The sequence below is a fragment of the Clinocottus analis genome, unplaced genomic scaffold (genome assembly GCF_023055335.1).
Source record: "Clinocottus analis isolate CAN_PGR_092001 unplaced genomic scaffold, fCliAna1.0.p SCAF_9, whole genome shotgun sequence".
Lineage (NCBI taxonomy): Eukaryota > Metazoa > Chordata > Actinopteri > Perciformes > Cottidae > Clinocottus > Clinocottus analis.
The window spans coordinates 5877667-5897911 of NW_027176251.1; the positions used below are offsets into that span (position 1 = coordinate 5877667).

Consider the following 20245-nt stretch of genomic DNA (forward strand, 5'->3'; position numbering starts at 1 on the left):
AAACTCATCTGGTCATGTTTCAGACTGATTTTGCTACCTTTTGCTATCGATCCTCCTCTCTATCTCCCGCTCAGCGATGACGTGCCACGGGTCATCGCTTAGCAGCGGCATCGACCCCACCAACACCGCCTTCAGTGCCCACACGCCCTGCATGTCCGCTCTGTTCCCTCTGCCTATCTGAGGACAGACAGCGACATGCACTGCACTTCAGTACCACACAAACAGGAGAGTAAACAAACCAAATTGTTGCTAGAATCAGGTGTCTCAGGGCAGCCCGAGAGCATCTTTAGACAGCGATGGCCAACTACAGGCCAGAGGATAAACAGCAAGTCCTAAGAGAAGCACCCTGATGTATAGGTTAGTGGCCGTCAGGGCCAGCGAAGCCTGCTGGTCTACACAAAAAAGTTATGTTAAACTTAACAGCTGGCATAAGTACCGATTCCACACAAATTGATAAAGTGTGTGGCTTGACTGTGTCTTGTATTTCCAGGTTGAATGTGGAGCCTTTGACCAAATGCCCTTGCACTACTCCATTCCCAAGGAATTCAGCACCAACCTGAAATACCTGATGAAAACACAAACGCCGGTCAGCGCCTGTCTTTAAAAAATATTACACATTAAACCAAAGCATGTGAAGTCCTGAATAAACCAACATCAACGAGCAATCTCACCCATATGCATTAGATGTCTTCTTACTGCTCTTAATGTCTATTAGCTTCATGTACTTTATCAAAGGAGGAAAACTCGGCCGTAAGGCTGCACCCTGACACGTTGCACTGCAGCACCCTCTACCGACAGATATTTTAGTCAGTGCTGAAAGTACCACAATACTAATAACACACGTTACACATGGCGCTTTATTATCAACGGCTATGCACTATCTGTTTTAATAAATTGTACTCGTTCTCTATATACTGATGTCAAGTCCACTCTCAGGAGGGATGTTTTCCTGCTGCTGTCCTCTGAGCGTCTCTTTTCTCTCACTTTGTGCGGTCAGTCCCCTCCAGGTGTCCCAGACTGCTGCTCTACCTGCTTTATGCTCAGTATAAGATCATTTCTGACGCAATAATTGAAATTGGTATGATGGGTACAGATAAGCAGAAAAAAATGGATTAAGCACCTAAGTTGTATTTTAGTGTGACTCTTTCATGATCCAGGTCCGTTCCTATAGCTAGCCATAACAAATATTGTATAACTTCTAAAGACTTTCTTTCGACAAAACGAAGCTGAAATATCCCCTGAGTGAAAACAGACAAGAGGTGTATGTAATAATGTTAGCATTAATCCATAAAAATACTGGCAGTGTGAAGTATGAGAGAACTGCAGGGTATATTGTGTGTTTAACGTGTGTAAGTCACTCAACCAGGACGCACATCAAATTACATTCTTAGGATTTTATTTTAAAGCCGTATACAAGCAAGAGATAATGAAAATGTCCCCATAATTCATTTCTTCATTCAGTCACACAACTCTAAAGTGTTCAAGCAAGAGTAAACTGGACACAAATGATTTTAGCAGATTGATCGCCAAGTTACTAATTATTTCTTTCAACTTCACAAGAATTACTCCCACATTATTGTCACAGGAAGCTTGCGAACACATGTTAATGTAAATTCACAACCATAAATCAGTCATAATGGCATTTAGTGTCACGTCACCATCAGATGACTTTCCCTGAAACAAATCCACAGTCAGAGTGACAGTGGGCCCTGGACCAACGCCACCGGCTGTGGAGCAGGCACTGATGACATAATTTTCTGCCCTTAAATAAAATGCTTAAATTGCGGCATTGCCTTGGAACATGCAGGCATCGAGTGGATTGATTACTAGCTCCAACACAACCAACTGTCAGTTATACCAAGTGCAGTCCTAACATAGTAAAACTGTAGTTACGAACAGTTCTTGCGGCTGTAATTTTCCATTTCAGCCACAGTGTGTCACCTTTTCAAGAACTGGTTGTGTTTTAAAAGAACATTTGCATAAATCTTTGGCGCAGAGCAACTGGTTTAAGGATCACCACGGCTCTTTACACACCTCCACCTTCCTGCATGTGCTTAATCATTGACGGTGTAACACAAACAGATGCAAATCACTCGACACAAACACCGATGAGGCTACACATCTGTACACTTGGAGACGAATGCCAGAGTCCTCAAAGGCCCTGACCTGTACCAGCTCATTAAGGGCCCCTGACTTCTACAGGACGTCTTCAGACATCTAAGAAACTTGACAGAGAACCAACTGGATGACAAACATGCAAGATTATTTTACCAAAAAAACAACCCAGGTTTAATAAGAGGGATGAATAATTGGATATGTGACATCTCAAATGTCACGTATTTCTCTGTGCATATTCTATAGAGACTTTGTATATTACATGATTTGTATTTCCGCTCCTCCTGAGCTCTGTGGCAGTGCTACGTCATGACCTCTGTTCCTCCACGACTGAGTCCAACCCCATCTGGTTAAACTAGTGCTGTTTCCTCCTGAAGGAACATCCTGAGGAGAGATGGAAGAAATACTGTCAGTAAAAAAAAGAAGAAAACCAAAACAATACCTTTTGGTTGTGATGATAGCTAATAGTTTGTCTTCTAAGTTCCTCCAAATGATGGACCACGTTTTAAAAATACCTCAGAAAAATGCAACGCAATTTCGGCTGCAACTAGTTTGAGATACCCGACAGCGATATTACAGATGAGAGAGCACTCGGTTCAAAGGCTGAATCTTCTCCAAAAGCTGCACCTATAGTCACCCGAAGCTGAGTGCACGGAGAAGTGCTTAGTTACCATGGCAGCAGAGCACAGCACTGAGCGAGTAGGATAGCGAGAGTTTCAATAAAAACTAACATTGACCTTAAATTCAACCAATTCACCAACATCCTGAATACAATATCGGCATTTATTCAGAGTACTCTGAATGGGGAAGAAATTCTGACTCATCTTTTATCTAAAATAAAGTTTAAGCTTCTTCGAAACTATTCTGCTTCCTGAAAGGAGTCCAAACAAAACACCTGGATGAAAAGCTGTGCTTGCAGTCGACTGTGTAGAAATGGATCAACAATGATGAATTTCTGTCACAACCACAAGAGTCAATGTACGCCTTAGTAGACACCCCATTCATGAAGAGCACAATGAAAGGGCAACACAAAGGCAGATGTAGGTGTAGAGGATACAGGTGAGTGTTTTTTACAGGTTGCTTCTGCACTATACAGGTTGGTCCGTCCTGACCAACGGAATACTGAGTTTTGGGACATTTTTCTGCTGAAAGCTTTGGCCTTAGGGCACTTTTAAAAAATGGAATAACCACGGTGCACACAGTGCTCGATAGGAAAAACAAATATATAGTTTTAATTATCAAATGTGGCAATAACAGTCAGGTTCAGCCAGACTGAGTATTAAAAACATAGGTACAGGTTGGGCTCTGGTCTCAGTTTGAAGCTTGTGCAGGAATGTATAGACACTGAACCCAAGTGGACATACCACATGAACTATAACATTGCATAACACTAAAACACACAAATAGACAACTGGAAATACCAAGGGGGTAATTTGAACCTACAGAAGGCATCTGTATGTATTTCTGAATGTTTTTACGTAGACATGTCGCGCTACAGGTACATTAGCATGAACAGGTAGATTCAGTCTTCACTATGCACGCGGGTTACCTTCTGTGAGGCGAGCTTTCCCTCCCGTCGGCTGGCAGAGGACTGTGGAACAGCCAACACACAGCACGACAGTCTGAGCGTGACTGAACACCGTGGTGATCTTGTAGCAGCCTGCGCACACACACACACAGTAAAGATCATTAGATGGGACAGTCATGAAACAACCTCGACATAACAACCACATTATCAAATGTACTCTCAGTTACTGAAATGTCCTTGCAGCTGTTTAGGAAAAAGAGTTACGAGAAACTAATTTAACAAAATGGCCACAAGTGTCATTGTATGCCTTATTTGACACCCCAATCACTACGGGAACAGTGAAAAGGCAACACATAAAGGCAAATATTGTAATACAATATATTTGGAAGAGTATTAAAATCCAAACTAAATTATAACAAGTAGGTTTTAAAACCTGCATTCACTTCTAATCTAAATATAATTTAAGTTTATGTTGTGTAAAATGTACTCTAATATATAAAAATGACATGATCTTACTACTATTTTAACTATAGCACTCAGATTTCTCTCTCTCTAACACTTTACGTAAATGTATTTGCATAAAAGTAAATGTCCTTCAACTGATGCAGATACATTTATATCTCTGTTGTTTAAATCAAACACACAAACTGACCTGGACATTTCACATCCATAAAATAGGAATTCGGGCTCTGAACAAGACGTTTTTTCTTGTGTGTCCTTCTTTCCTCCTCCGCACTCGGGTGTAACAGCTCCTTTGCAAGCTTGAAGGAAACACAGCAATTTAGCTGAATATTAATATGGATATATTAAACAGCATCTATGGAGTCTTAAACGTATTTTAATATCAGGAACAACAACTAATTGTATGGTTGGTCCTGGTCAACGTTACTAACTTTACATCATGTTTACCGCGTGCAAGGGTCGAAATCTCTTTACAACATTTAAATGAGCTTTTAAATTAAAGTAAAAGTACTACAATAAATGGATTGAATAATTTAAAGTAATTCTAGAGATTGTACTCAGAATATAAACAAAAACATATTTTTAAACCCTCTAAAAAAACAACATGTGACTGGTGGCCATAAAGCGAGCTCGTGGACCTCTTTGTTGTGCACGTGTCACGCCATGCCGCGTGAGTGTCACATCTTTACTCATTAAGCACGACGACAGAAAAAATGTCTATTCCACCGGAAACAAACCACACTTTATGTCGCTTGGGATTAATCTTAACAAAACACTTAAAAGATTGTCGTTTACTAAAATAATCCGTGGTAATACTTACAGGCATGTCTGCGTATGGAGAACTTCAACGGAAAAGCTCACTGACGACGCACCGGAAGTCGAACCGTTTGGATGACGAGCAAAGACCCGGAAGAGGTAAGAGGAGGAATATTACATCTGGAATTACATATACATGTATTTCTTATAACCATTGATTGCTTAGATTTTGAGGATAAAACTCGCTTTTAAATATTTGGCAATTTGTTGTGTTTCTATGTAGCATTTATTTCAACAAAATATATATTTCAACTCCAGAGCTTTGAAATGTACATGTTCAACTCTACAATGTAAGTATAAAATACGAGCTGAATATTCAGATGTCTACATACTTTGACCCATGCAGTATGTGTCAAGCTCTAGTCATTCAAAATACGTGTTACATGAGTAGTAGCAGTAGTAGTAGTAGTAGTAGTAGTAGTAGTAGTAGTGGTAGTTCAAATAAATAGGCTTTAAACTAAATAGTATCATTAAATATTACAAATTGTTTAAATTACACTGTGTATGATCTTGTATGGTCATTGGAAATATACAAAGAAAACATAAATAATGTAACTCATGACATGAAACAACATTTGATCAAACAGGTTTATTGTCAAGTAGGGTTTTCACATGAACTTAATTTGCCTTGATGGTGTGGTGCATGAGTATAAATAAATATGCATAGTTGGAGAAAATACAATTACTACAACAAGTAATCTAAAATCTTAAATAAAAGTTTCCAATGCTGTTTTCTTTAGTAAAAAGAGCCGCTGAGTTACAATTAGGTTGACAAAAAAATAATAATTGGGATTCCACTTTTGAAACCTCAAAATATATTTTAAAACGTTACTTTTATTATTTCAAGTAAGTATTAAACATATACTATTGATGAAACGAAAGATAGGAAAACATCTCATTGCTCCAGTTGATGTCAGTAATTTATTTAAATACAGTTTGCAAACATATAAAGGGAAACGATTCTGACGTTTTTAACAAAGATGCTCAAGAATAGAAAATAACGTCTCTTCCAGTCGACTTTGCCACGTAAGTACAAGGTTCACGTCCCCTCAGGTGTATCCTTCGTGTTCTGATAGACGGCGCCATCTTGTGGTCATGCTGGGTACCTGCAGGTCTCAGCCATTACTCCCATGAAGCACTCCCACACTACGTAGGCTCTGCTCGGATCTGGGATCTGGTTGGATTCCGAAAAAAACACGTAGCCACCCCGGTATGTGTGTGGACGGAGTCATATTGACATTCGGATGAAAGCAAAATGAGCCCTGAATAGATTTGATGTTGAAGACTGATCGGCCGCAGAGAGTTCAACTTTGGATGGAGTGTATTTCTTTACGCAGCTCAGAGCCACTGAGGGGGATCGGAATTTACCGGTGACAAGAGAGGGAAAAAAAGGAAAAGAGGATCCACTCGTTACATGGATTTTTAAAAAAAGCCTGCTTCTTTTCTACTACAATAATAACCCGGATTTTTTAAGACTTGAGTCGATGAAAAGTTCTTTCAGAAAAAGACAACTCCAATTTTCCCTCATTCGGCGTCAACTTTGAAGAAACAGTTGCGAACATGGCGAAGAAGTATGATTTCCTCTACAAACTGTTACTCATCGGGGACAGCGGAGTGGGAAAAACTTGTTTGATCATTCGTTTATCTGAGGACAATTTCAACTCCACGTACATTTCCACCATCGGTATGTTATTGGTATGATGTCATGTTTGCCTTATTTATGCTCGGCCTTTCTAACTTATTTCATGAGTAAGATGTTTGCTGAACGCGGACATTTAATGATTCCTCTAATTGATTCTGTACAAACTGGTTTCCCAGACTGCTTTCGTGTCTGAACTAGTCGTGTTCTCTCATGTCTTTCTCTTTTTTCATTCTGTCTCTTCTCCTTTTTTTTTCTCCTGTTGAATGTTTTCCTCTTGTTGAATGCGTGCTTGTCTTTTCCCTGACCCTCTCCCCCATCTCGCCCTCAGATCTCATTCCTCTCACTCGGCTCTCAGAGGGTCCACCCACCCTCATTCCTATCTCTTTTACCATCTCGACGTTCCCAGAAGAATGGTTGGCTCTTTTTTTTTTCACAGGACAACCCCCTCGTCCTCTTCCCCTCACTTTCCTCTTCCTCTTCCTCTGTCTGTCTGTCTGTCAGCTTGTCCATCCAGCAGGGGGACAAAACACAACTCAAACTCTGTGTGTCCTGCATGGATGTACTCTTTACTGTGTGTGTGTGTGTGTGTGTGTGTGTGTGTGTGTGTGTGTGTGTGTGTGTGTGTGTGTGTGTGCAGTACACTGAGGGGTCAAAATCACCATGAATTAGTCTCCACCCATGTGAGAGTAACCTGTGTGTGGGTGAGTGGGTGGGTGTATGTGTGTATGTGTGTTTCTAGTTCATATCCGAGGTATTTAACTCATTCTATGTCCATCCATTCTCCTCTTTGTTTGGTCTTCGTATAGGCATCGACTTTAAAGTAAAAACCATTGAAGTGGGTGGAAAGAAAGTCAAACTACAAGTCTGGTAAGAGATGGCAGTTGGTTGTCTGGAAACGTTTTGTTTTTCTCTGGCTCACTTTCCTGAGAGGAAAGAGGAAGCTCCCCCTTGTTCTCCAAAACAAGACATCACGACAGGGTTTATTGTCTAGAATCCATCACACATGATCCGCCACAGAAAGTCACTTCATGTGCTGCTCCAGCAACATACATTTTGCCTGCCATAGCAGTATAAAATGCACATCGTCCTACAACTTCAACTATCTTTGACAGTTAAGTTGTTGCACAATTTGCATGCATAAGTGCATGTGTCTTACTTTCGCTGTGTGTGCTTTGTGCAGGGACACAGCAGGACAGGAGAGGTTTAAGACCATTACAACAGCCTACTACAGAGGAGCCATGGTGAGCACTGGACCTGCAGAACAAGCAGACTGGATAATCATGGCTGACATCAGCCTTGCTTTGTGCTTGCTCTTTACTTCTCACTGACTCCTTAAATACTCTCTCTCTCTCTGCCTCTGTGTCAGGGCATCATCCTGGTGTATGACATCACAGACGAGAAGTCCTTCGAAAACATCCAGAACTGGATGAAGAGCATCAAAGAAGTGAGACTGTTTCCACTCAGTCCTGGCAAAGATAACCAGGAAATTTTAAAAAATAGTGCTCAGTTATTAGTCACGAGCGGATTCACTGCAACAACCAAGTAGGTTCACAACCAGTGATTTTAAAGGGCAAGTTCACTTAAAATCACTGGAACTTCTGAGTAGGGACATCGAAAAAAAACAAGGAGAGAGATGTTGGTTTGGGTTTTAACCACTATGGTACCAGGGCGGCCATACTCACTTTATCAATTATGTTTTGGTCAGGTATAATGATTACTTCCTGATCAGGATTTAATAACTGAAATTAAAATGTCATTAATATAATAAGTACTACAAACTGTGAGAGTGTGTTACGACCTTCTCTCTCTCTCTCTCTCTCTCTCTCTCTCTCTCTCTCTCTCTCTCTCTCTCTCTCTCTCTCTCTCTCTCTCTCTCCACAAATTTTCCTTTTAGTTATGTAAAATGACTTTTTGTAAAATATTCTCGTCCTTTTGTTCTTGTAATTTTTGCTGAAACTTGGGTAGTGTTCATATCAATTTAATTTAGTAAAAAAATCTCTTAACAGAAAGTTTGTTGCGGCTCAATCTTAAAGTGTCAGTCAAAGTGGCTGGTACTATATGTTTGGGATCACGTCTGTGGTTTTTGGGGGGTTTCTGCAAATCAAGGACTTTCTGGACCCACCGTTTACCAGAGAATAAGATCCCCCATCAGACTCAGTCGGGCTGATTGAGTTAGCTGTGTTTGTTTTGTTAAATAGTCCCGACTTAATGCCTGAACCCACTCACTATTTATAGTTTTCTATAATAATTTCCTTGAGATTATCCTAGTCAGTAAGTATCCTGAAGTATAGAGACCGTTTCCCTTTAGAGCGGCTGCTGTCAGTGCAACTCATTCTGGTTGTTCAGACTTAAAGTCAAGATGTTTGTGATCACTTTGATTTCTTCTTGAACGTGACCTCCACTCAGCAAACTTTCTTATCAAAGAACTCAACTAATCAATTAACTGCATTCCCTCCTCTGCAGAATGCATCAGCTGGGGTCAATCAAATGTTACTAGGCAATAAGTGCGACATTGAAGCAAAGCGGAAAGTTTCCAAGGAGATGGGGGAAAAGGTGAGATGACCCCACCAGAAACACAACTATTCCCGTGTTGTTATTCTCATTGCTGTTCCATTAAATGTTAAAGTGATGTGATAAAGTGTAGTCTCATTCTTAGAAAGAGACAATAGAAATGATTGTTTGTGTCTTTTAAAGATAAGAGCGGGTGATTGTTTGAGGAAGGGACTGAGTGTGTAGCATGTTTTGGATGTATCGGCTTTGTATATACTTTAGATAAGAAGCAGGAAGTGATTATTAATCATATCTTGACCTACTTTTACTTGCTCTGTATCTGTTGTTGACAGTTGGCAAAAGATCATGGCATCAGGTTCTTTGAGACCAGTGCAAAGTCCAGCATTAACGTGGAGGAGGTGAGCCGGAACATAACCACTGGCTAACAAAACAGTGTCTGCATGCTTCATTAAGCTCAAGCTCATACGTGTGTTTTGTTGGGATGAATGTTGCAGACTTAACATTCATTTTCTGTTTCCTTTAGTCTTTTCTCGCTTTGGCGAGCGACATACTACAGAAATCCAGCAAGAAACCAGTAAGTTATACAGAATAATCCCAAACATTTGTTCCTCCCTGAATATAAGACTTTATGTTCATCCAGTCTGTAATTTCCTGTATTTCCTTACTTGACAGGGCCCCACGGGTCGACAGGTGAAAATCACAAGCAGTACAGAGAAGAAATCCTCCAAATGCATCCTTCTCTAGATAATCGCTGGCCAGCACACATTAGAAAGAGCCATACAAATGTAAGAGCGCATCAGTTTATGGGGACAGTTACAGGACAGCAGGTTTTCTGTCTCCATCTTGTGGGCTCACATATCAAATACATACAGGTGCCAAAACTTTGTTTTGACACCAAAACTACTTTTGTCCCCCAAAAGCGTCCTTTGTCAGAGGAAAATGTATTCTTCCTTTTGAGCTCAAATTTTATTGAAGTGATTGTGCCTGTAATTCACATTGAACGCATCTTCTGCCGCATCTCCAGCGATACTGTTTTTGTCACGGCACTGTTGCAAAGTCGGGGTCCTAAATGACTCTAAACGAATAGCTAACACAGCATTTCACTTGGCAGTTCCCACCATGTTTAGTTAAGCTGTACATTTCTATTTCTGCCATGTTTTTTTCTTGACACCACATCTGCAACAGTACCACTTACTGTGTTTAAGGACCTTTCGTTGGGTCTTTTAAAACTGGGTTAATGAACAATGTATTTCTTATGTGTGAGCACATACAGCTGGCTCAATGGCAAAGGAAGAGTTTGATGGAAAGTGTTTGTGTTCACATCCGGTGCACACAGGCTTTTGGTCATGAACCTCATTCGGTTTGATGGTTTGAATACTTGACATAATGAGTGAATTGATTTAAGTGGTAAAACATATTTGGTTAATGATGCACTTTCACTTGTGTCGATTCACTGTTTGAAATTAAACGATCTCTTCCATCAAAAGCAGAGATATGCAGACGTCCCAGTCCAATAGGGCGAAGAAGCATTTTGTCTCCCCACATTTCAGAGATGAATACAGACAGCATTTCTAGTAACATTATGTTTATATTGTGTTTACCCTAAAATTGCTGAAATACTTAAATTGTGTACGTTCAACAGAATCTCCTGTAACGGATGCCATTTAGCGTTAAACCATTTTGGGCGGTTACATCCTATGAGAAGTGGGGGAAAAAAACCCTCTTTGCGTTAATGAATGAAACAAGTTGTGGGATGCATAGAGTCGAAGCTTTGTTTTAACAGAACAACGGGTTGGGAATGTGAACAATATGGAACAGAGATAAGTGCAATATGAGAAGTTGAGCAGAGAGATGAAAGAATGATATAAAGCAAGTGATTGGACAGGATGTGAGGGAAGCAGCAGTGCTCACATGAGCCTCACTTTGAATTGATTTAGTGGGTTGAGCCTTTTATCTGAAGTGCCTGGTTTATCTCTTACTTAACACCACACATTAGCTACATCTGACAAGACAGTTTCTCCGTTCAGGCAATTTCAGATCATACAAATCCAGACTTCAGACTATCTGTTTTTTCTCTCTCTCAAATTCAGTGTCTTTGTAGACGTGCCACAAAACTGTGTGTGTCGTTTACATACCTGCCACTTGCTTAATAAAACGGATAAACACTAAACGTGTGTTGTGTGAAACTTTATGTTGGAAAGTCAACTCAATTTCTTTCATGCAGCCCAAAATTACGAAGGTTGTTTGAGTCAAACACCACAAAACATCCTTTAATAGGAAACATCTGGCGCAACAGGTTGGACGGATATGTCTGTGCAATAGATGGGGACCTTGTTAAGGTTTGTTCTGTAATGTTCATTAATGTTAAAGACCAAATAAAGATACATTACAAATAGAGAGTGTACAGAGCAGAAGCTGTCTCAAGGACAATACAAAATATGTATGTTGACAGTGTTAGTTAATACACACACCCACGGACACACGCGCACAGCCGCTAATTGCTAGGCAACCGCCCTTCTGTTCCAGCATCAGCACCACGACAGTGTCATAGACCGTGTGTGCGCGCACTCTGCCGCATCTCCAAGTTGCCTGCACGTCATGCGTGCCTTGTCATCACGCAGGGCAGGTTTCGGTTTGCAAACACGATACATTCCTTCCCCAGTACCAGAGCTATAGCGAGGACCAGAGGAGGAGACGCGGGCAGCAGAGGGAGGGCGGATTAAAAAAAAGAATCACAGATCAACTCGGATGGATTTATAGATGTTATATCCCGGACATAGGTAGGATACAGGCTCTGCTTTTATGTGCATGTGACGTGTAGTGGGAGGCAGAGAGGTGAACGTCCGGGAATACATCCACACACAAACACACGGGCCGAACAGGATGCCCGCGTGACTGCAGGGAGGAAAGAGGTGGCGGAGGAGGAGGAGGAGGAGGAGGGTCTAGGTGCTCGTGTAAGACCACCGCAAAAGCCCCGATGTGTTGTTGTGAAAGACCGAAATGGGGGGAAATAATAATCCCAGCCGGACTTCTATTTTTGGTGCAGTTTGAAAATCGATGGAGTATATTTATTTCCTGTTCACGTCAAGGTAATTAGTGTCGCTTCCCGAACGGACCGATGATCTTGGGCTTTGATCTCCACGCCGCCTTTTTCTCATTCGTGACAGGATGAGGACCTAACGTAAGGTCGCGGGAGGGGAGCGCACATGTTTGGATGTTGCCCCTTCTGATGGAACATACGGACTGACTGGTTCGTGTCATCTCTGCTGGGGGTGAAACAACGAGGGATCAGCTGCTTTCTTTGGGATGCTTTTGGGATGCTTTAAATGTGCGGCCTGCTCGTGTCTCCAGTTACCGCAATGCCACTGGCGAGAGGAGGGAGAGGTGGAAAGCAGAAGATGGAGAGGAGGGAGCAGCAAAAAGCAAATGAGTATATAACAGTGATGCATAAGTTGCAAAAACTAGCCCCATATTGATTGTGTTTAAGTCAGAGAATGCTATTATAGGCTACTCTGTAGGAGACAGTACCCTGCGAACTGCACACGGCTGAAAGAGACACTGTATTGACTGAAGCTATCTTAGTATCATGGCTGAACCGTCAATTGAGGTGAGTACGGTTGCTGGGAGTGTGTAGTGGCTGCTCAATTCTCAACTTTCTGCTGACAAAGTTCTTGGACTCACTCACAGGACTACAGTGCGCACCATGGGGCATTGCGCAGGACCTATGGCACCTGCCAGTGGGGAGCTTGGTGCATAATTGTGACAGAGTGGAGCTGTGAAACCAGCATTTATGTCTCTCCCTCTTCTACTTGCCTGCACTTCTACCCACACAACTGAACTTTGTTTTCTGAACTCGGTGTAAGCGTGAAACCTCTCTCAGCCTCCTTCACACGCGCCGACGAGCCTGGCATGCCTTCGCCGTCGGACTCCAGCAGCGTGGCTTCGGCCTCGGGGTCTCGAGGCTGGTCGGACAGCCGCAGGGGCATGTCAGGCCGGGGGCCTGGTGGGGCACGGCTCCTCCTTTACCTAGGCCTGTGCCACCTGGGCCTGGGGGCTATGGTCCTGGCCTTCTCTTTCACCAGCATGGCCTTCACCTCCTCTGCCCGTGTGAGGCAGTCCTGTCCATTCTGGGCCGGCTTCTTTGTAAGTGTAACTCTGACTTGTAAACCTGTTAAGAATATAACAGCAGAGATTCTGAAGGGTGTTTTTCTGATGTACGTGGTGTCTGTTTTGCAGGTGGTGGCATCAGGAATAGTTGGGATAATCTCATGGAGGAGACCTCTGACGCTGGTGGTAAATGTATATTTTATTCTGATAAAAATAGGTGTAAAACCATGTATGTCCTGCAGCAATGCTGGATTGCCAACATGGACTATTGGAGTAAGAAGGGTCGAGAAATGTCACTTTAGTATATGTGCTTGAGTGTTTGATGATATCACATGATCGTCATCAGAAGATTGTACATCGTCCAATTTTTTTTTCTGAGCATTTTAAGGGCTTCTTATCCATTCTGGCTTCAAAGCTGAAGTGGATTCGGAAACATCAGTTGAAATGTTAAAGCGCCTTAAGGTGGCTCCTGCATACTGTTTGATTCTGGACCTATATGTTGTACATTAATATATTCATTTGTTAAAAATGACTCCAAACTAAGTAATCCAAAGCAAATCCCTCCAAAAAACGATCCTGGTACTTCACTGATTAGCTCCTCCTCCCTAGATGAAGGTTTGCTTATTAGTGAAATCACCGAGCTTTGTCTTTGGAGAATAAGACTTAAGACTAAGAACATAAGAAATGTTTAACTCCCTGCTCCAAATCAAAACATGGCTCTGTGTTCCCCCACAGGTGTCGCTGTTCATGCTGCTGTCTGCAGTGTGTGTGATCCTCAGTCTGGCCGGCTCAATGCTCTCATGTCAGAATGCACAGATGGTCAAGTCTATGCTCACCTGCCAGGTACGCTACATTATGCAAGTGTTGTCTTCTGGAGCCTCATGCTTAGACGATGCTCTAGAATGCATTAGGAACGTGTCAGAAATCATTGTGAATATGTTTTTAGTGTGCAGTTTCACGCTTCCTCATCCTCTGTTTGGGAATGTGTGTAGGTGGAGAATGGTCTGTGTGTGTGTTGTGCACCCACCCACTCCTGCTCCATCACAGAGGAGGAGACCTTGGTCCTCTACCTGAATGCTGACTGCCACTCAGTCAGACATCAGCTGAAGGTGGGTAGGATGGCTCTCTTTATTCAAACTTGTATCACCTAAGTTAACCAATAAAGGATAGGTTCACCATTTTTCAAGTCTGTCTTGAAATAGTATGCAGGCACTCATAACATTGAACCCGTTTTTCTCTTGCTCTTAGCATCCCTCATGTTCACTAGCCATCAAAACAAAAGCTAAAAAAATTGTGAACCTATGGTAGAAATATTACACATTTCCATCAATAAAACAACTTTGTGTTGTCATATTTTGATTCTCTAAATGCGTTTTTCTCTAAAGGACCTTTTGTTCAGTGCATGTGGTCTCAGCATTCTCTCCACCATCATCTGTACTCTGTCCACTGTGACCTGCAGTATCCACATATTCTCTCTGGATCTTGTGCACCTGGTGAGTACAGACACAGCACATTTCACATTCACCAAACTCAAGATTTTTTTTCCTCATGGCAACTACTCAGCAATACACTGCTGCATATTTGAGGACAGACTGTTACGTCATTACGTCTATCTGTTGAATGATATCAGTGTGTTTCCTGTTCTCCCTTACTAGCTGGCCCCACATCGCTCTCGGTCAGTCAACCCAGAATGCACCACTCCTCAGGACGCCTTCCTGACCAACATCATGGACTTTGAGGAGTTTGTCCCACCTATCCCTCCGCCCCCCTACTACCCTCCTGAGTACACTTGCAGCTCTGAAACAGACGCTCAGAGGTACCACAGTTAATACTATTAATAATTAATATTATGTATTACTCATGTGATGTATGTAATGATGTTTGATATGTTTTGTATTTACGTCCAGCATCACATATAATGGCTCCATGGAGAGCCCTGTTCCTCTCTACCCCACGGACTGTCCCCCTCCTTATGAAGCTGTGATGGGACAAAGAGCTGCAAGCCAGGTACGTGTGTGTGTGTGTGTGTGTGTGTGTGTGTGTGTGTGTGTGTTTGTGTGTCCAATGCTAATGCTCCTCTATTTTGACTGTTAAGGCAACCGTGTTTGACCCTCATGGCACAGAGCTGTCTGGAGAGAGGGGAACTTCTACTGCCTTCAGCGGAGAAGGTGAGAAGATGTTTTACAGTTTTATAAAGTGAACGATGTGTTGAAAGAAAATGTGGAGATATAGGGTTTCTTTTGAATACTGCATTAGAATCAGGGAGTGTATATTTTGAGCAACTATAACTGCTTAAATTAGATGTGTTTTTCAAAATGAGATACCTAAAATCATGAAATATAGTGTAACAAAAACACTTTTTATAAACATAAAATCAGCCATTAATTCAATGAAATGCTTAACCTATGCTTTAAGTAAAAACTAAAAGTAAACTGTTATAATAAAGAGTTACCTTTCTTTATTAGTGTCCATGGACAGTGGATCTCTGTTGATGTCAGAGATTGTGGATATCCCTGATGATTCCTCCCCATCTGAGGACTCTTGTCTGCTGGAGGTTGCGCTGAGGACCCACGGGGAGAGGGGCAACAGGACCGTTGGTGAGGGGGGAGACGGAGGAGACGGCGGGGAGTACATCAGCTTTCGTAGTCCCCTGTCTCAGACACCAGAGAGTCCTCTGGCAGGGGGACCGAGAGCCAGGCGCTTCCTAAGAGGAGAGAGGTCCAACTCCTGCTCTTCACCCAGCACAGCGACCACCACATACAGGTGAGGACGAACACACACATACAGACACAAAGCAATAATGTAAGAGCTGGACAGTTGACAATTGATATGTTGTGTGCTGCCCTGTTTTGTCCTGCAGGTCTCCAGTATTGCGTCGGCAGGCCATGCTAGCTAGTAGCTGTTCCCAGCTGGAAGCTATAGGGAAATCTCCCTCTCCACAGCAATCCTCCAACCCAGAGTTTCAAATTTGCCCTTCCACGCTCTCACACCAAGGAGCTACCCCAACTTCCCCTGCTCCACCCATTTCATTCCTCTCAGCCACGAGTGAGCAAAGCGGTGGTCAGGGGAATGGGCCACCCCTTTTGGGCCAACCGTTGTACCTTCGACGAAGGGCCGGGAAGAGTGAGAAGGATGGAGAGAGTGCAAGAAGGGATAGTGAGAGCCTCCTACGTCTTGTGAGGTCACACAGTGAGCCAGGCATTGGCTCCTCGACTGACACAGGTAAGTCAGACGCAAAGAGGTGTACCACTCCTGCATTACTGTTTCAATGTCCATAACATGTCCTTCTTCCTCCTCTTCTCTAGTTGACTTTGGCTCTCGAGGCAGCAAAGTATCTATAGATACAGGTAAGCTCTAATTTACAGACCGTTAAAATGTGATGATCTAGTGGTCTTAAGATCAGAATATCCTGGGTTCAAATCTGGCTTTGTTGCACGTAATCACCGCTACGCTCTCTTCCTTTTGATTAAATAAAAAAAATCCCAAAAGAAAACACTTCAAAGTTGTTTAGATCAGACACACTTCAACAAATTTGCACCTGATAGCCATCATTTATCAAACCCTCTTGGAAACCAGCAGGGATATAAACATCAGAGGAGACATGCAGCTCTGTCCCTGCGTGCATCTGATTTATGATCTATATCTAAATTAACACGGCTTTGATGACAGGTTGATAAGTTAGGTTCCGCTGTGGAAATAATAATGTGTCTCACCAGTTCCTCATTTACATGTTATTTTCAAAGAACACAACCTGATTCATGAAGGTCGCGCTTCTTGTCCTGTCGAAAGTCTCGTCATGGAAAATAGCAAAAAAATGCTCACAGATAAACCTAATGAATACAGATCAGATGTAGTAGCACTTCTGGGTTTTTTGGACATTTTCTGCTTCCTGCTTAAATTCAGACTGTGTATTCAAAGCTCTTCTGCATGATTTTGCAAACAGTTTGGGGTTTTGTTTAGTTCCAGGTACCTTCTCCTTCCCCTTTTATGTAGTTATGCAGTTTGGTTTAGCATTGTACATTTTGGCTAGATTATTCAGTTATGTGCTTTTCTTTCTCGTCAAGCATAGTTGGTTTGTTATTTCGGCCTTGGCTCTCGCAGAAGTTCAAATTAAGCTTCTGGATTTGGATGGGCATATGTTCAAATGACTCCAGCTATTCTTCATCTGTGGTAGTTGTCCTCCATGTCCTAGACAATTTACTGTCGTAAGAGTAAGTTGTTGAATGAATGTCTCTTTCTCTCTGACTCCATCTCTCATAGGTCCATCCTCTGAGGCATGTCTGTTGCCCCACCCCTCTTTGCCTCCTGCTGAAGCTCTGCCAAGGAAAGACAGCGTGAAAACAGCAGCCACAGGGGTGCAGGTTCCCTCTAAACCTCCCACCTCACCGCTGCGTTTACCTAAAGACTGCCACCGTTCCCTAGGAGACCTTAAAGTTAGTCTGAAAATACTTGTTACAGAAACATCAAACACCTAAAATAAGTATTGTTAACATTTTCCTTGGACGTCTTTATCAATCAACCGAGCGAGCTATTGTTTGATCGGCTTATTTCATCTTCCTCTCCATTGATCATTTTACTTCTCCTTCAGGTGACTCGGGGTCTGGTGGCTCGCTTCCTGCAGCGCTCCAAACGCAACCTATCGCCCTCCTCCGAGCATGCTGGGAGCACCGGGCAGGGGCCGAAGAGGAGGAGTGGGGTTGAGGGCGCTGCCACCAACCACCTGCCCTTTGAACAAGTAGGACACAAGTTCTGATTCGACTTGTTTGTTTCCCCCTATCATCAGTTCACGACATCAAAGTGTTTCTGCGAGTAAAGCAATCTGCTCTTTGTCTACATTTGTTCTGAAAAACTCATCCCCAGGTGTTGCTGACCCCTTGGAGCAACAGCCGAGGATACCCCAACCATCACACCCATCACCCTCATCGCCGTGGACACCACCATTCCCATAGTGACAGTCGACACAACCGGCACCACAGCAGTCTGGCTCCAGAGGGGATCCACCTGCGCAGCTGTGGAGATTTAAGCTCCTCGTCCTCAGCATCACTACGTCGATTAGTGGCACCTCATGCACCGCATGGGTCATCAGGAGCTCTTTACTCAGAGTCTGCACTGTGAGGACAGGGACAGGGGGAAGGAGGGATGGAAGATGCTGACGAGTTGACAGGGCTGTAAGGAAGACTGGAGGTAATAAGGCAGGCTGAGGAAAAGTACAGTCTGAGGCAGTTTAGTGGAGACATCTCGTCCTTCAAATTTGAAAGTCTTCCCTCCTTTTCCTCTTTGTCACCTCCGTTTCCTGTAGCCAACTGTGCAAATGGCCTTATTCAGTGGTGCTCTTTATCACTCTGAACATCTATCACACTATTTCACTGTTCGACGTCAGTGAAACGGTCATTCGATGCATATTTCTGAGCGGCGTGGTCCCTGTTTTAACAGAATGAATCCACAACTGGCCGAAACAACCATCCAGATACATCTTTCCGCTGTATTCTCCAACCATTCTCCCTCAATATTGATCTGGAGACCTATTTTCCTCAAGACTGGAGGCAGAACTCAACTAGCATTCATGCTACAACAACAACCAATTACTCAGATGTACATTCAGTCTATTACATCATTATGGGTTGCAATATGCTTCTGGCCCTTTTGCACATTGAAATTCACCCACAGGATCGCTGAGAGAAGTATCATAGAAGCCCTTATTTTGTCTTCCATTCATTAAATCAAATGAATTTACATCGAGATAGAGTTAGCTGAGTGCTCTCACATAGAAAACCCTTCACTGAGTTGCTCATTTTGTCTTTTTCTTTTTGCAATTCAGATTCCCTCTTTCTCCACGTTTTTCCACCTTCACACCGGCCTGAAAAAAGGCAGCCAGCATTATTAACATTGACATTAATGCATGCCACAGACACATGCTAAGCATTTGAAATGTATATTCTGTGAGTGGCCGATGGACGCGGTGGTTTGATTTGCATATGTGCATGTTTTGCTATAGCCTCCCGAATACAGCAGGTACCTTGTGCATTGGACCTGACCGTCTGTGTAATTACGTAACATGTCCTCAGAATGTCTTATCTGCATGTTTTGACAATGCTTCTTATTTAATTTCTTCTTGCATTTGAAATGTGTTTGTGTCAATAGATAGAGGAAGGGGAAGGTCAAAGTCAAAGATGCACAGTGCTCCAAAAGTTTTCTGAGATGGCTCCAAACACGCCTCTGCATCCTAATTTGATTTTTGTCGGGATTTAAAATGTTTCAATTGCACAGGTATATGTATGACACTAGCTAACGCAGCCGGATCCTGTAAGATAAGTGGTGTAAATTGCACTGTGACTGAAGAGTCTCTTGCAATAAATGTTGGTATTTGTTATGAGGCTGGGCTTCACACTATGCTTTGGCACGGTTCTCTTTGGACTTGCAGGGGTTGTGGATGGGTGGTTAATGATAAATAAACAAAGCCATGGGCTGCTAACATATGATGGGTCTGGCAGCTCTGGAAACTGGGTAATGAGTATATTAATATTTGTGTCGGATTGGAGGTTTTTTCTTTAGAAAGTATTTTTGATGTGCTCACAAAGTGATTATATTGACTCTATATTAGTAAAGGCACATTTTGGATATACTTATATGTATTTACCAAATGTTAAAAATGCACACGCACATACACCTGCACACAGATGCAGGCACACCCATACACTCCCTTATTAAGGCATTGAGCTGTATTTCTACCTCCTGTCTTGCATTAAACGTTATTTATTTGAAGAAATGTATATCTGTATGGCAGGCTTAACAGGCTCGAGCCTTGAAACCTGAATAATAAATGTATCTAAATATGACACGTATTCCAGATTTTAAATGCAGTGTCAATGGCAAAACTTTTAATGCAAGTTATGTATTTCAAAATATGAAATAAATGATAGACAAATACAAAATACCTATGTTGATGTTTTGTACCAATTATAAAGGCCAAAATCCCAGACAATACTGCAAGGTTTTGTGTTGTTTCTTTATATCTGTTTTATGTTTCTCCTTTCAACTCTGGAAGGTAAACTATTACTATAATT

General features: G+C 42.4%; 3 protein-coding genes and 2 non-coding genes across 6 annotated transcripts; 2 read left to right on the forward strand and 3 right to left on the reverse strand.

The window, feature by feature from the left end:
* Nucleotides 1-1379: 1379 nt before the first annotated feature.
* Nucleotides 1380-5006, reverse strand: rps27.2 (ribosomal protein S27, isoform 2). Its single transcript, XM_068569530.1, has 4 exons — nucleotides 4926-5006; nucleotides 4296-4404; nucleotides 3665-3775; nucleotides 1380-2499 (listed from the first exon to the last, which is right to left on the reverse strand). The coding sequence occupies exons 1-4, from the start codon at nucleotides 4929-4931 to the stop codon at nucleotides 2471-2473; spliced, it is 255 nt and encodes an 84-aa protein (XP_068425631.1). The 5' UTR covers nucleotides 4932-5006; the 3' UTR covers nucleotides 1380-2470.
* Nucleotides 3021-3152, reverse strand: LOC137781826 (small nucleolar RNA SNORA13). The gene has a single exon (XR_011077233.1). It is a non-coding gene; the product is annotated as a small nucleolar RNA SNORA13 (small nucleolar RNA).
* Nucleotides 3873-4005, reverse strand: LOC137781833 (small nucleolar RNA SNORA13). The gene has a single exon (XR_011077240.1). It is a non-coding gene; the product is annotated as a small nucleolar RNA SNORA13 (small nucleolar RNA).
* A 1033-nt stretch (nucleotides 5007-6039) lies between the features above and the next one.
* On the forward strand, nucleotides 6040-11228 carry rab13 (RAB13, member RAS oncogene family). The gene is made up of 8 exons (XM_068569529.1): nucleotides 6040-6605; nucleotides 7370-7430; nucleotides 7744-7804; nucleotides 7930-8007; nucleotides 9027-9116; nucleotides 9407-9472; nucleotides 9598-9648; nucleotides 9747-11228. The coding sequence occupies exons 1-8, from the start codon at nucleotides 6482-6484 to the stop codon at nucleotides 9816-9818; spliced, it is 603 nt and encodes a 200-aa protein (XP_068425630.1). The 5' UTR covers nucleotides 6040-6481; the 3' UTR covers nucleotides 9819-11228.
* A 478-nt stretch (nucleotides 11229-11706) lies between these two features.
* On the forward strand, nucleotides 11707-20152 carry fam189b (family with sequence similarity 189 member B). Of its 2 annotated transcripts, XM_068570644.1 has the most exons (15): nucleotides 11707-12681; nucleotides 12762-13217; nucleotides 13311-13367; nucleotides 13917-14024; nucleotides 14174-14290; nucleotides 14567-14674; nucleotides 14837-14997; nucleotides 15089-15188; nucleotides 15277-15349; nucleotides 15647-15944; nucleotides 16042-16403; nucleotides 16487-16528; nucleotides 17442-17614; nucleotides 17770-17916; nucleotides 18042-20152. In XM_068570644.1, the coding sequence occupies exons 2-15, from the start codon at nucleotides 12984-12986 to the stop codon at nucleotides 18294-18296; spliced, it is 2235 nt and encodes a 744-aa protein (XP_068426745.1). In that variant the 5' UTR covers nucleotides 11707-12681; nucleotides 12762-12983; the 3' UTR covers nucleotides 18297-20152. The 2 variants fall into 2 exon arrangements, with proteins under 2 accessions (XP_068426745.1, XP_068426744.1); XM_068570643.1 differs by having other exon boundaries at nucleotides 11707-13217.
* Nucleotides 20153-20245: the final 93 nt, after the last annotated feature.

Bases quoted from the DNA above. Each gene is read 5' to 3' on its own strand.
- rps27.2 (XM_068569530.1), bottom strand. The intron at 3,776-4,295 runs GTCAGTTTGTGT...GTGTGTGCGCAG, and splicing joins TATGGATGTGAAATGTCCAG to GCTGCTACAAGATCACCACG. The intron at 2,500-3,664 runs GTAACCCGCGTG...ATCTCTCCTCAG, and splicing joins GAAAGCTCGCCTCACAGAAG to GATGTTCCTTCAGGAGGAAA.
- rab13 (XM_068569529.1), top strand. From the start codon at position 6,482: ATGGCGAAGAAGTATGATTTCCTCTACAAACTGTTACTCATCGGGGAC. The intron at 7,805-7,929 runs GTGAGCACTGGA...CCTCTGTGTCAG, and splicing joins CCTACTACAGAGGAGCCATG to GGCATCATCCTGGTGTATGA. The intron at 9,117-9,406 runs GTGAGATGACCC...TGTTGTTGACAG, and splicing joins CCAAGGAGATGGGGGAAAAG to TTGGCAAAAGATCATGGCAT.
- fam189b (XM_068570643.1), top strand. From the start codon at position 12,984: ATGCCTTCGCCGTCGGACTCCAGCAGCGTGGCTTCGGCCTCGGGGTCT. The intron at 14,025-14,173 runs GTACGCTACATT...GAATGTGTGTAG, and splicing joins AGTCTATGCTCACCTGCCAG to GTGGAGAATGGTCTGTGTGT. The intron at 17,615-17,769 runs GTTAGTCTGAAA...CTTCTCCTTCAG, and splicing joins GTTCCCTAGGAGACCTTAAA to GTGACTCGGGGTCTGGTGGC.